Source organism: Salmo salar, chromosome 10 (genome assembly GCF_965601325.2).
Source record: "Salmo salar chromosome 10, fSalSal1, whole genome shotgun sequence".
Lineage (NCBI taxonomy): Eukaryota > Metazoa > Chordata > Actinopteri > Salmoniformes > Salmonidae > Salmo > Salmo salar.
Window position 1 is genome coordinate 73,706,639 of NC_138300.1, and position 15,330 is coordinate 73,721,968.

The 15,330-nt window shown below is 46.8% G+C and overlaps 1 protein-coding gene across 1 annotated transcript in view; it reads left to right on the forward strand.

Annotated features, from left to right (window-relative positions):
* Positions 1 to 15,330, forward strand: part of itga11b (integrin, alpha 11b) — an 81,276-nt gene that overhangs the window by 57,423 nt on the left and 8,523 nt on the right. The window contains exons 17-25 of the mRNA XM_082956616.1: positions 5,200 to 5,342; positions 5,590 to 5,700; positions 9,498 to 9,583; positions 10,290 to 10,494; positions 10,718 to 10,816; positions 13,020 to 13,096; positions 14,227 to 14,310; positions 14,501 to 14,591; positions 14,769 to 14,882. Of these exons, the coding sequence (XP_082812742.1) occupies positions 5,200 to 5,342; positions 5,590 to 5,700; positions 9,498 to 9,583; positions 10,290 to 10,494; positions 10,718 to 10,816; positions 13,020 to 13,096; positions 14,227 to 14,310; positions 14,501 to 14,591; positions 14,769 to 14,882 (1,010 nt within the window). The remainder of the gene's footprint in view (positions 1 to 5,199; positions 5,343 to 5,589; positions 5,701 to 9,497; positions 9,584 to 10,289; positions 10,495 to 10,717; positions 10,817 to 13,019; positions 13,097 to 14,226; positions 14,311 to 14,500; positions 14,592 to 14,768; positions 14,883 to 15,330) is intronic.

A 15,330-nucleotide genomic window follows, 5' to 3' on the forward strand; every position in this document is an offset into this window, starting at 1 on the left:
TAGGAGGGCAACAACCCAGCAGCAGGACCGCTACCTCCGCCTTTGTGCAAGGAGGAGCAGGAGGAGCACTGCCAGAGCCCTGCAAAATGACCTCCAGCAGGCCACAAATGTGCGTGTGTCTGCTCAAACGGTCAGAAACAGACTCCATGAGGGTGGTATGAGGGCCCGACGTCCACAGGTGGGGGTTGTGCTTACAGCCCAACACCGTGCAGGACGTTTGGCATTTGCCAGAGAACACCAAGATTGGCAAATTCGCCACTGGCGCCCTGTGCTCTTCACAGATGAAAGCAGGTTCACACTGAGCACGTGACAGACGTGACAGAGTCTGGAGACACCGTGGAGAACGTTCTGCTGCCTGCAACATCCTCCAGCATGACCGGTTTGGCAGTGGGTCAGTCATGGTGTGGGGTGGCATTTCTTTGGGGGGCCGCACAGCCCTCCATGTGCTCGCCAGAGGTAGCCTGACTGCCATTAGGTACCGAGATGAGATCCTCAGACCCCTTGTGAGACCATATGCTGGTGTGGTTGGCCCTGGGTTCCTCCTAATGCAAGACAATGCTAGACTTCATGTGGCTGGAGTGTGTCAGCAGTTCCTGCAAGAGGAAGGCATTGATGCTATGGACTGGCCTGCCCGTTCCCCAGACCTGAATCCAATTGAGCACATCTGGGACATCATGTCTCGCTCCATCCACCAGCGCCACGTTGCACCACAGACTGTCCAGGAGTTGGCGGATGCTTTAGTCCAGGTCTGGGAGGAGATCCCTCAGGAGACCATCCGCCACCTCATCAGGAGCATGCCCAGGCATTGTAGGGAGGTTATACAGGCACGTGGAGGCCACACACACTACTGAGCCTCATTTTGACTTGTTTTAAGGACATTACATCAAAGTTGGATCAGCCTGTAGTGTGATTTTCCACTTTAATTTTGAGTGTGACTCCAAATCCAGACCTCCATGGGTTGATAAATTGGATTTCCATTGATTATTTTTGTGTGATTTTGTTGTCAGCACATTCAACTATGTAAAGAAAAAAGTATTTAATAAGATTATTTCATTCATTCAGATCTAGGGTGTGTTATTTTAGTGTTCCCTTTATTTTTTTGAGCAGTATATTTTTACATATCCAAGCATATCTTTTGAACTGTCTGTATCCTCCTGACTGCTGGATCTTTTTTTTAAAGAAACAAAATATGCTTCTCTGCATCTTTGCTCAAAACTGTGTAAAATATTAAAAGGAATGTGAGTCTTATTCAGTACATTTAGATATTGCTTTCTTTTCTAAAATCTACTAACCCTGCCAGCAAGCATGCCAGCTAAGATTAACAAGCTAGCTACTCTAACGTTATTGATAGCCTGCAATTGTTTCTTGGTAGCTAGTTATGAGTTATGAGATTGGGAACCTCAAATTGGCTAAGGCCAGCTTCATAAAATTACTAGGTGACTAGTAGTATTACAGAGGAACAACAACAACAAAATGTAAATAAAATAAAGAAATAATAAAATAAAGAAATTGACAAATCTGTGCCCCCTACGGGCATGCCGCCTCTCTACTCTGCCATCACAAATGTACTGTGACTAAAACTTAGTTGGGACATGCTTTCAATGGTGCTCTCCAACACCTGACACCAATATAGTGAAGTGGCGTGACCCTGACTTGGATTCAAACCCTGGTCCCTGTGACTGTCATTCCAAAACTATTAAACTGTCACAATCCTCGCAATATGAGCCATGACACAATTCCTACCTAATGGGTTAACCCTATTGGCACAATGCATAGGGTGTTTGCCTTTCACACCACTGACCCATCTCTATGGTCAGGGCGTGACAGTACCCCCCCTCCCCCAAAGGTGCGGACTCCGGCCGCAAAACCTGAACCAAATGGAGGGGTTAGGGGGGGTGACTAGTGTCGGTGGCGGCTCTGGTGCGGGTCGTAGCCCCCCCCCAGACCCCGAATCCGACCATAGCGCCAGGCTGAACGGCATGCCTGGACTGGGCACCGGGGCAGAGGAGGGCTCTGGCCCTGGAGCTGGGTTGGACGCCGTGCCTGGACTGGGCATCGGCGCAGAAAAAGGCTCCGGCCATGGAGCTGGACTGGACGCCGTGCCTGGACTGGGCACTGGCGCAGAAGAAGGCTCCGGCCATGGAGCGGGACTGGACACCGTGCCTGGAATGGGCAACGTCGCAGAGGAAGGCTCCTGCCTTGGAGCTCAACTGGACGCCGTGCCTGTACTGTGCACCAGCGCAAAGGATTGCTCCGGCCATGGAGCGGGACTGGACGCCGTGCCTGGACTGGTCACCGGCGCAGAGGAAGGCTCCTACCCTGGAGATGGACTGGACGCCCTGCCTGGACTGGGCATCGGTGCAGAAGAAGACACTGGCCTTGGAGCTGGACTGGACACCGTGCTCGGACTGGGAATTGGCGCAGGGGAAGGCTCCGGCCATGGAGCTGGAGGTTCCGGACTGTTGACCGTCGCTGGAGGTTCCAGACCATGGACCGTCGCAGGAGGTTCCGCACTGTGGACCGTCGCAGGAGGTTGCGGACTGTGGACCATCGCGAGAGGTTCCGGACTGTGGACCGTCACGGGAGGTTCCGGACTGTGGACCGTCGCGGGAGGTTCCAGACCATGGACCGTCGCAGGAGGTTCCGCACTGTGGACCGTCGCTGGAGGTTCCGGACTGTGGACCGTCGCGAGAGGTTCCGGACTGTGGACCGTCGCGGGAGGTTCCGGACTGTGGACCGTCGTGGGAGGTTCCGGACTGTGGACCGTCGCGGGAGGTTCCGGACTGTGGACCGTCGCGGGAGGTTCCGGACTGTGGACCGTCGCGGGAGGTTCCGGACTGTGGACCGTCGCGGGAGGTTCCGGACTGTGGACCGTCGCGGGAGGTTCCGGACTGGGGACCGTCGCGGGAGGCTCCGGACTGGGAACCGTCTCCGGAAGCTCTGGACTGTGAATCGTCTCCAGAAGCTCTGGACTGTGAATGCACACAGGAGGCCGAGTGCGTGGAGCCGGTACAGGTGGCACCGGACTGGTGAGGCGCACGGGAGGCCTGATGCGTGGAGCCGGCACAGGTGGCACTGGACTGGTGACACACACTTCAGGGCGAGTGCGAGGAGCGGGCATAGGATGTACCGGACTGGGGACACGCACTTCAGGGCGAATGCGAGGAGCAGGAACAGGACGTACCGGACTGGGGAGGCGCACTGGAGGCCTGATGCGTGGGGCCGGCACAGGGTGCACCGGACTGGTGACACGCTCTTCAGGGCGAGTGCGAGAAGCAGGCACAAGACGTACCAGACTGGGGACACGCACTTCAGGGCGAGTGCGAGGAGCAGGCACAGGACGTACCGGACTGGGGAGGCGCACTGGAGGCCTGATGTGTGGGGCCGGCACAGGTTGCACCAGACTGGTGACACACTCTTCAGGGTGAGTCCGAGGAGCAGGCACAGGACGTACCGGACTGGGGAGGCGCACTGGAGGCCTGATGCATGGGTCCGGTACAGGTTGCACCGGACTGGTGACCGGATCCTCTGGTCGGACGTTTAGCAGAACACACTTGCACATCTCTCTCATCTCTCCCCATGTGGTCTCTGGCTCTTCCCTCTGCTCAGCTGTGAGCTCCATGTGCCCCCCCAAAACAAAAAAATTATTGGGGTTTCTGTGGCCGTGGTCTGACGACACGCTCCTCCAGAGTTTGCCATTCGGGCTCTGGCACTCTCCTCGGCTCGTGCCCCCCCCCAAAAAATTATTTGGGTTGTTCTTGGGCTTTCTGTGGCCGCGAACCCCAGCGTCGTCGCCTTCCACCATCATTACCTTCCGTCTGCCGCCAAGGAAGGTTCTCGCATCCACCCGTCACTTCTTCCCATGTCCAAAACTCCTTCACCTGGTGAACACGCTACTTGGTCCTGGTTTGGTGGGATATTCTGTCACGGTTGTCGTAAGAACGGGACCAAGGCGCAGCGTGTGTAGAGTTCCACATCTTTATTCCAAAGTGAAAACAAATAAATAAAATAAACGAACAACTACACGTGACTACGTGGTGCACAGGCACAAACACAAAACAATATTCCACAAACACAGGTGGGAAAAATAGCTACTTAAATATGATCCCCAATTAGAGACAATGATTACCAGCTGCCTCTAATTTGGAATCATACAAAACACCAACCTAGAAAATATAAACTAGGACACAACATAGAAATATTAAACTAGACTACCCCTTAGTCACGCCCTGACCTACTACACCATAGAGAAACAAGGACTCTCTATGGTCAGGGTGTGACATCGTTGTTGTGTCTGTGTGTAATTCCTGTCAGATGTGTGGCTGGGGTCAGTCTGTTTTTTCATGAAAACTTTTTTCCTAATGTCCTAAGCCCAGGGGCTCGGGAGAACTCTTTAAAGTGCATCACTCAGCGGAGCAGAGCCACGGAGAGGGGCTTAAAGTGTGTCGGTCTCTGTCTTCCCTTTCAGTCCTCCCTCCCTTTTCCCTCCTTCCCCTAGTCTGGTTTATATCAGACAGAAGTGTGTATGCACGCAGCCATACACACACACACACACACACACACACACACACAAACACATACACACACACTCATAGAAGTGGAGCAGCGTATCTCCTGATTTACCTCAGGGTTATAGAGTTGCCTACTTTCAAACCCACTTTTAGATGAAAGCAGAACCTGACAGACAACATACTGTGCTTCCACTTTTCCCATTCAGCATTCTCCTGTTAGCACGACCGCCCGTGGTGAGAGGAGAAGCCGGAATGAAAAATATGAAAAAGTCTAGTCTGTGTCCTCATCTCGTTCATGCCCACAGTTGGACAGATGGAGAGGAATATTTATTGCCTGCTACATACAGCTAGCCCTTACTGACATATAATTCAAGCCTAAATTAATCTAAAAGCAGACGGTGCAAACATTTACTGCCTGTCAACACAGTTTAGTGGACATGAACATTAGACCGTTGTCTTCTCATGTGACTGACGGGATTTGAACCTGGGTCTTCTGTGTGCAGAACATCATATTAGCCCGCTAAGCCAAAGCATTGGCTCAGGCTGAGGAGCCAATAAAACTGTTGAGGTCTCAGACAAGGTTTCTCTACACGTGAGTGTGGTCATCAAAGTTACAGGACCACCACTGTTACACCACTGTTACACTCACACACACTCTTTATCTCTCTCTCTCTCTGAGTGTGGTTAGGTGTGTGGTACAGGGTGCTGATAGACGAGAGGAGGCACCCTCCCAGAGCATCTCTGGACGACAATGACAGACAGCAGCAGTCAAGGAATCTGACACTACAACACGGGGAGGAGTCCTGTGAACATGTCCACTTCTATGTTCAGGTGAGTGAGCACAGTCTCAGGCTAAGCACCTGCAAGTAAAAGCAGTTCATGTTTTAATTCGGCATAATCTTCATTATTACTGTATACATTTCATTGTACATAAATGTTCTGTATTGAAACTAGTTGTGGCAGGGAGTAGACATTTTTTCATTCTAGAAATAGAAATTCTAGAATGGAAACAGAACCCTCAAACTAAGGCAATGGGTAATTACATTTCTATAGTTGACTTTCCACCTTGCTCCAACAGGAAACTGCAGACTACGGCCATCCCATAGTGTTTGTGGTGAAGGCAGGTCTGCAGAGTCCAGACCAAGGCCCGGTGCTGGACCACGGCTGGCCCACTACCTTTAGGAATGAGGTGAGTAATTTAGTTCAGTTACCTTTGCATTCTTGGGTACAGGAACAATCGTGGCCATCTTGAAGCATGTTGGGACAGCAGACTGGGATAGAGAAAGATTGAATATGTCTGTAAACACACCAGCCAGCTGGTCTGCGCATGCTCTAAGGACGCGGCTAGGTATGCCGCCTGGGCCAGCAGCCTTGTGAGGGTTAACATGTTTAAATGTCTTACCCACGTCGGCCACGGAGAAGGAGAGCCCACAGTCCTTGGTAGCGGGCCGCATCGGTGGCGCTGTATTATCCTCGTAGTGGGCAAAGAAGGTGTTTAGTTTGTCTGGAAGCAAGACGTTGGTGTCCGCGAAGTGGCTGGTTTTCCTTTTGTAGTCCGTGGTTGTCTGTATACCCTGCCACATATGTAGGTTTTAATAGTCACAGTGGGTACAACATCTCCTATACACTTCCTTATAAACTTACTCACCGAATCAGCGTATACGTCAATATTATTCTCTGAGGCTACCCGTAACATATCCCAGTCCATGTGATCAAAATAATCTTGAAGCGTGGATTCCGATTGGTCAGACCAGCGTTGAATAGTCCTTAGCACGGGTACTTCCTGATTGAGTTTCTGCCTATTGCAAAATGGAGTCATGGTCAGATTTGCCGAAAGGAGGGCGGGGGAGGACCTGGTATGCATCATGGAAGTTAGAGTAACAATGGTCCAGTGTTTTTCCAGCGCGAGTGCTACAGTTGATATGCTGATGGAATTTAGGTAGCCTTTTTCTCAAATTTGCTTTGTTAAAATGCCCAGCTACAATAAATAAAGCCTCAGGATATACAGTGAGGGAAAAAAGTATTTGATCCCCTGCTGATTTTGTACATTTGCCCACTGACAAAGGAACGGTCAGTCTATAATTTTAATGGTAGGTTTATTTGAACAGTGAGAGACAGAATAACAACAAAAAAATCCAGAAAAACGCATGTAAAAAATTTTATAAAATTATTTGCATTTTAATGAGGGAAATAAGTATTTGACCCCCTCTCAATCAGAAAGATTTCTGGCTCCCAGGTGTCTTTTATACAGGTAACGAGCTGAGATTAGGAGCACACTCTTAAAGGGAGTATGGTTTCCAGTTTGCATAAAGTCCAGTGAAGTTCCTTGAGGGCCGTCGTGGTATCGGCTTGAGGGGGTATATACATGGCTCTGACAATAACCAAAGAGAATTCTCTTGGGAGATAAAACGGTCGGCATTTGATTGTGAAAAGAAGCTACTCGGGCTATTGACGCTTGACCCTTTTTGCACAAACTTTTTGACTCAGCACATAGGTTTGCTGCTACTGTTAACCATCTGTCACTTTATTTCTAAACTCAGCAAAACAAGAAACTACCTCTCACTGTCAACTGCGTTTATTTTCAGCAAACTTAACATGTGTAAATATTTGAATGAACATAACCAGATTCAACAACTGAGACATAAACTGATCAAGTTCCACAGACGTGACTAACATAAATGGAATAATGTGTCCATGAACAAAGGGGGATCAAAATTAAAAGAAACAGTCAGTATCTGGTGTGGCCATCAGCTGCATTAAGTACTGCAGTGCTTCTCCTCCTCATGGACTGCACCTTCCACCAAGGCACCTGCAAGTTCCCAGACATTTCTGGGGGAATGGCCCTAGCTCTCACCCTCCAATCCAACAGGTCCCAGATGTGCTCAATGGGATTGAGATCCTGGCTCTTCGCTGGCCATGGCAGAACACTGACATTCCTGTCTTGCAGGAAATCATGCACAGAATGAGCAGTATGGCTGGTGGCATTGTCATGCTGGAGGGTCACGTCAGGATGAGCCTGCAGGAAGGGTACCACATAAGGGAGGAGGATGTCTTCCCTGTAAAGCACAGCGTTGAGATTGCCTGCAATGACAACAAGCCGAGTCTGATGATGCTGTGACACACCGCCCCAGACCATGACGGACCCTCCACCTCCAAATCGATCCTGCTCCAGAGTACAGGCCTCGGTGAAACGCTCATTCCTTCGACAATAAACGCAAATCTGACCATCACCCCTGGTGAAACAAAACCACGACTCGTCAATGAAGAGCACTTTTTGCCAGTCCTGTCTGGTCCAGCGACGGTGGATTTGTGCCCATAGGCGACAATGTTGCAGGTGATGTTACAGGACAATGTTGCAGGTCTCGTGAGGACCTGCCTTACAACAGGCCTACAAGCCCTCAGTTCAGCCACTCTCAGCCTATTGCGGACCGTCTGAACATTGATGGAGGGATTGTGCGTTCCTAGTGTAACTCGGGCAGTTGCTGTTGCAATCCTGTACCTGTACCTGTTATTACACGTGGTTTTCCACTGCGAGGACGATCAGCTGTCCGTCCTGTCTCCCTGTAGCGCTGTCTTAGGCATCTCACAGTACGGACATTGCAATTTATTGCCCTGGCCACATCTGCAGTCCTCATGCCTCCTTGCAGCATGCCTAAGGCACATTCACGTAGATGAGCAGGGACCCTGGGCATCTTTCTTTTGGTGTTTTTCAGAGTCATTAGAAATGTCTCTTTAGTGTCCTAAGTTTTCATAACTGTGACCTTAATTGCCTACCGTCTGTAAGCTGTTAGTGTCTTAACAACCGTTCCACAGGTGCATGTTTATTAATTGTTTATGGTTCATTGAACAAGCATGGGAAACTTCTTAAGGATAGGCATCCCGCTAGCAGGACACCAGCCGACAACATCCTATGAAATTGGAGGACGCGCAATTCAAATAAATAATCGTAATATTAAACATTCATGAACATACAAGTATCTTATATAATTTAAAAGCTTAAATTCTTGTTAATCTAACTGCATTGTCCGATTTGTTTGCAATCTGTTTGCAATCCCAGGGGTCCCAGCTACAGCATGAATGGTCGTTTTGTTAGATAAAATCCTTCTTTATATCCCAAAATGTCTGTTTAGTTGGCTTCATGGATTTCAGTAATCCACTCGTTCAACATGCAGACAAAGGAGTCTAAAAAGCTACCACTAAACTTTGTCCAAACAAGTCAAACGACATTTCTATTTAATCCTCAGGTACTCTGAGGATTAAACTATAATATTTAATACGGAAAGTAGTATGTTCAATAGGAAAGCAAAATTAGCAAGCGCGCACCGAAAGACTGACATTGTTCCGGTGCTCTCCTCACCAAAAATCTAAATTCTTGCTTGTTTTCCAAACAACAAGCCTGAAACCTTGAATAAAGACTGTTGACATCTAGTGGAAGCCATAGGAATTGTAATCTGGGAGACGGAATTACATAGAAACAATAGGTTTCCATTATAAGAGCCTGGAACCTCAAAAAAATAAAAATGATGGTTGGTTTTTCTTCGGATTTTTGCCTGCCTTATCAAAATAATGGGCACGTCCGTCAGGCGGAAATTTAGGAAACTAGACTCTACCCCTAAGAAGTTTTTAAACCCTTTACAATGAAGATCTGTGAAGTTATTTGGATTTTTATGAATTATCTTTGGGGTCCTGAAAAAGGGACGTTCTTTTGTTGTTGCTGAGTTTAGTTATATGTACATATCTACCTGAATTACCTCGTACCCCTGCACGTCGACTCAGTACTGGTACCCTCGTATATAGCCAAGTTATTGTTACTCATTGTGTATCTATTATTACATTTATTATTACGTGTTTTACTTTTCTATTATTTATCTATTTTGTTTCTCTCTGCATTGTTGGTAATGTGCCATAAGTAAGCATTTCACAGTTAGTCCACACCAGTTGTTTAAACATTTTTCTTCGATTTTTTTATTTGATATCTCTCTGTAGATCCCCTTCTGGAATGGCTGCGAGGGGGATGACAGCTGTGTCCCTGACCTCATCCTGCACAGTCGAACAGACCTTCTAGACCGCAGGTGATTTTTTTGCCCTCAGAAACACACACACACACAATACAGGCACACTTTTCTGAGATGGTGTCTGTATGTCCAATCCCAAGTCATCCCTTTAGCCACTCCCCTTTACACTTCACTCTAATAGACAAGGTGGAGTTTCCCCTATACGGTTTCCACCCATCTGGAAATAGAAAAAGTCCCTCTGGGAACCCACCAATCATTGAATCATTGAATTCACCTTAAAAAGGGTTGGCGTAGTGGTCTAAGGCACTGCATCGCAGTGCTAGCTATGCCACTAGAGATCCTGGTTAGAGTCCAGGCTCTATTGCAGCCGGCCGCGACCGGGAGACCAATGGGGCGGCACACAATTGGCCTAGCGTCGTCTGGGTTAGGGGAGGGTTTGGCCGGGCAGGGATGTTCTTGTCCCATCGTGCATTAGCGACTCCTGTGGCGGGCCGGGCGCAATGCACAATGACACGGTCGCCAGGTGTACGGCGTTTCCTCCGACACATTGGTGTGGCTGGCTTCCGGGTTAAGCGGGCGTTGTATCAAGAAGCAGTACGGCTTGACTGGGTTGTGTTTTGTAGGACGCGCGGCTCTCGACCTTCGCCTCTCCTGAGTCCGTACGCCTCTCCCGAGACTGTAACTACCAATTGGATACCACGAAATTGGGGAGAAAAGGGGGTAAAAACGTGGCGCTAATGTTCATGTCTGTCTATGGCCAAAGGCAGTTCTGTAGGCCAAGGGAGCGGGCCGCATGGGCGCTGTGTCACCACCAGGGGGCCTCGGTGGGCTCGGAGCGAGTGGTGGAGGCATCACGCAGGAGGCTGGTGGTAGAAGCTCGTCTGGAGAACCAAGGAGAGAACGCCTATGGCACCACGCTCAACATCTCCCACTCCCACAACCTGCTCTTCTCCAGTCTCATAGTCAAGGTAGGAGAAAACGGAGGATAACCAAGTTCATATCAAATCAGTGAGGGGAGAGGTCATACACTAACCCTTAAATGTTTCTTCAGACATGAGTTAGATAGACCACATCATGACATCTCTTACTATGTTAAGATTACAGCATAAGTAACCTATGACTGTTTGTGATCAAAGTAATACATTAGGTCTTATTCAGCACTTGACTCAGCGTATCTCTGTCACCCTGCAGGACCACTCAGACATCCAGATTGAATGTCGTGCTGAGGACAGGGAGAGGAATAATAGGACCTGCAATGTCAGCTCACCCTTTATGAGGTCACTGACCCAGGTACTGTATCTGATCAGCACTGTTGCTGGCTCCTGCTTCGTCAGTTCATCACCCTCACTACATCTCCCTCACTACATCACCTTTCCAATACTAGAGGTTTTCAATTGGACACATTTAGTTAACATTACTAGGGCCAGCATTTTTGCTTACCAAAGCATCTGACCAGGAAAAACTGAGGGACTTGCTAGATTTTGCCTTGTCAGGCCACAAGGTTTGGAAGAACTCCTGGCCCTTAAAGGGATAGTTCACCCAAATTACAAAATTACACATTAGTTTCCTTACTCTGTAAGCAGTCAATGTACAAGGTATAACAGCAATCCAATCTTTGGTTTAGTTTCCCTGGCAGTGACTGGCACTGTTTCCAAATGCTAACGTTTGAGCATTTGTGGCACGAATCCCATTCAAGTCATGGGACCGATATTAGCATTTTTCGCACATCATGTTCAAATCATCTATAAGTGCCTTTGTTGAACTTCACAATCAGTTTTAGATACTTTTGAAAGATTTGAACATGACGTGTGAAAAATGCTAATATCGGTCCCATGACTTGAATGGGATTTGTTGCCCGTCTACCCAGACTCCATGCTCCGGCCAAACACTACGCCACGCCCACAGACGTCAGTTTCTTCTCCGCAATGAGTCTGGATCTGAGTACCTCCCCGACCCTTCATCGAATGTGAACACATTCGTCTGTCTGATTGGTCCAGAAACCGATGGGTTGGGCCAGATCCAGAACACACGTGTGTAAATCGGCTGTTTTAAAATCTGTAATTGGCTTTGATACTCTGATTGGTTAGAGACGATCCAAACGCTGATTACTTTGTTTTGTACAACGCCACTCGTGCCCCTCGTCACCACAAACGATTTCAATGATGGCAGTCTCAGACTAAAGTATGCAGCGAACAACAGCAGCGGAAGAATTTAGTGTGAGTCGTCAGGCTATGAGATTTGTGCCGCAAATGCTAAAACGTTAGCATTTGGAAACCAGGGAAACCAGGGAAGGGAAACTAAACCAAAGCATGGATTGCTGTCATATCTTGTCCAAAAACTGCTTGCAGTGTATGGAAACCAATATGCAATGTTGTAATTTGCGTGAACTGTGGCTTTAACATGACCAAAGACATAAATTCCGTATGTAAATTTTACCAGGTGAGGGTAATAAACAGAAACCTAAACCTGAAAAAAGAAGCTGTACGAAAGTTTGCATTCTCCACTCAACACATGGTCATCTAGTTTTGTAGTCAGAGAATTGCGGTCACCCAGTGCCTTAAAGACCACCGAGCCCCATTTTGGAGATTCCTCTGTCTGTCCCTGGTTGTATTGTCCTGATATACCATAGTCAGTCAGTGAGTTACAGGTCCATTCTGTGTTCTGGCTGTGAGCAGAAACCACACTCCCTATGTACTACAGGGTTTTCCTTCCCTTCATAGAAACCCTTAATGCTCTACTCATTTCCTTGGCTCAAGACCTCAGAATTTCCTACTGCACCAGGGCTAAATGGAATATGTTGTCAGTCGTAACTGAGGTGGTCAGATGAATCAGGGCGGGAAAAAAAATAGCACGCAGAAGTTATGAGGAATGAAGGAAGAAATGTTTTTGTAGAAGGACAATGAATTGACGGAATGTTGTCTATCACAGGGCAGATGCTTCAGGTGATAATAGACTTAGTGTTTATGGTGTAATATTGATTGTTATAGCTCTTTTGCAAAGGAATATTTTTTACAGTAACATAGCCAATACCTTATTATACTAATAGGTGGGCAGGTCCTGCAGTGTCTTAAGAAATCTTGTTTTTGTTCATTTTCGGTTCATTTATTTAGATTAGATTACATTGGACTAGGAAAAAACATTTTTCTAAACTTTTAATAAGATTATATATTAAACCCCACAGTAAAGCAGTAGAGACTGTGGTGGCCCCAGTATAGGCCCTGACCTTGAGGCACCGCTTCAGAGACGGATGTCTGAAACACAATGGTGCAGATTTCTACTGGCTCTCCTTTGGAAAGCCTCTGTACCATATCAGGTATAACTTGACTGGAGGTAAAAACGAAATGTAAAACACAGCTTGTTGCCAGATACCTTAACATTTCTTAGCCTATATGAGCCTCTGTAAGTCTCTCAGTTCCTAAGTTTCCAACATAAAATCTTTTGCATGTGGATGGTATGTGACTCGTAGTATATGTCTTTTCTGCCCGTGTCCCAGGTGTCTTTCCGGCTGGAGTTTGAGTTGAATCACTCTGTCTTCCTGGACCAAGTGAGGGTTGTCCTGCAGGCTGCCAGGTGATAGACATACAGTGCATATATGAATATATTCATAGACATACAGGTAACTGTCAAAATAAAGGAAACACCAACATAAAGCATCTTAATAGGGCGTTGGGCCACCACAAGCTGCCAGAACAGCTTCAATGCACCTTGGCATAGATTCTACAAGTGTCTGGAACTGGATGGATATGACACCATTCTTCCATGAGAAATTCCATAATTTGGTGTTTTGTTGATGGTGGTGGAAAACCCTGTCTCAGACACCACTCCAGAATCTCCCATAAGTGTTCAATTGGGTTGAGATCTGGACACACACACACACTTTAAACCCCCTATGCTCCTTTGAGACCCCTCTTTCAGTCACTGAGATCTCTTCTTCTAGCCATGGTAGCCAAAATAATGGCAACTGTGCATTTTTATGGCACTAAGCATGATGGGATGTTAATTGCTTAATTAACTCAGGAACCACACCTGTGTGGAAGCACCTGCTTTCAATATACTTTGTATCATTTACTCAAATGTTTCCTTCATGTTGGCAGTCACCTGTATATGTTCATATTAACCATTGGTGAGGGCCTTGTGTGCTCAGATACCACACTTTTCAACTTGTCCTGCCAATCACCACATTCCATTTCAGCCCCTACCCACTAGGCAGAGACATCAGTTCAACATCTAGTTTTGATGTACATTTGGTTGAGTTGTGAATTCAATGTGAAATCACCAAAAATTGTCACCATGTTATTTGATTTAGCTTAAAAGTTGGATGAATAAATGACGAAATTCCCTTACGTTGATGATTTTTTCAAATCCAATCAATTTTCCACGTTGATTCAATGTCATCACATCAAAAAGAATTGAATGTTGTGGAAACAACGTTGATTCAGCCAGTTTTTGCCCATTGGGTAGCTATTACCACCAGGTAACCATCCGTTACGGACTAACGGAACCGGATCTGCTATGTTTCCACAATCACCTCCTCCTAAACAATTCATGTTTGTACTGTACCCAACAGGGTTGAGGTCAATTCCATTTCAATCCAGTCAATTCAGGAAGTAAACTGAAATAAATTAACTTGACCCTAACCCTGGTGTCAAACACAAAACAGGGTGCAGGTGAATTATTTCATGTTGATTTGTGCTCTACAGCAATGGGGAGGAGATTAGCCCAGAGGACAACATCAACAACATATTTCATCCTCTGAAGTACGAGGCAGACCTCCTGTTCACAAGGTGGGTTTCTATGAGCTGCTGAATTCAGATGATTCCACACATAAGGAGTATTTTAAAGTGTGTGTGGGGAGAACAATCAAAAGCTACATAAAAGCTTTATAAATACAATAAGATTTTAAATCCTTAATGGAGATGTCAATTCTAGCAGTATTGTATTTTGTATCATCCATCCCTTTTCTCTCCACCTCAGGGACTCCAAGCCTCCTCGTTTTGAGATCAACTCAGACCACTACCGGAACAAACCCGGCAGCAGTGGTCCAACGTTTAACCTTACTTATCACGTGAGTTTCTCTCAATCCGACCTTAACAAGATCCGACCTACAACCTTTTGTCCAAGTTATACATATGGCCGATCCACATTATAGTATAAATACTAAATACTGACTATAATCTGTAGACTATAATTTTTTTTACATTCTCTTCAGTATCTTTATATTTATTCTCTTCTCGATGTACAGATCCAGAATCTGGGCTTCTTCCCAGTGACAGACTTGCAGTTCGCTGTTGACTTGTTTGCTGTTACAAAGAGTGGTAACCATCTCGTCCAGATTACCAATATCGACATTGACCAGGTGAGAGGATCAGTTATTATTCAATGTTATAACATTGCATTGTCAATATACATTCATCTACTGTATACAGTTGCGGACAAATATATTGGCACCCTTGCATCTTTCGTAGATATTCCCTATTTCTTCTTAAATAAGTTGACATTTCAAACAAAATTGTGGTCACCACTTGGTTGCACAGCCTTTGGCCAAGATAACTGCAGACAAACGCTTCTTGTAGCCATCAATGAGTTTGCTGCACCTTTCTGCTGGCAATTTGGCCCACTTTGTAGCAGAAAACTGCTCTAATTCTTCAATGTTTGATGGGTGTCCTCGCACCAACTGCTGTTTTCAGCTCTCGCCATAGGTTTTGGATGGGATTAAGATCTGGACTCTTCGCTGGCCACTCCAGAACAGTCCAGCAGCTCTTCTTGAACCATTCCGGTGTGCTTTTTGATGTGTGTTTGGGGTT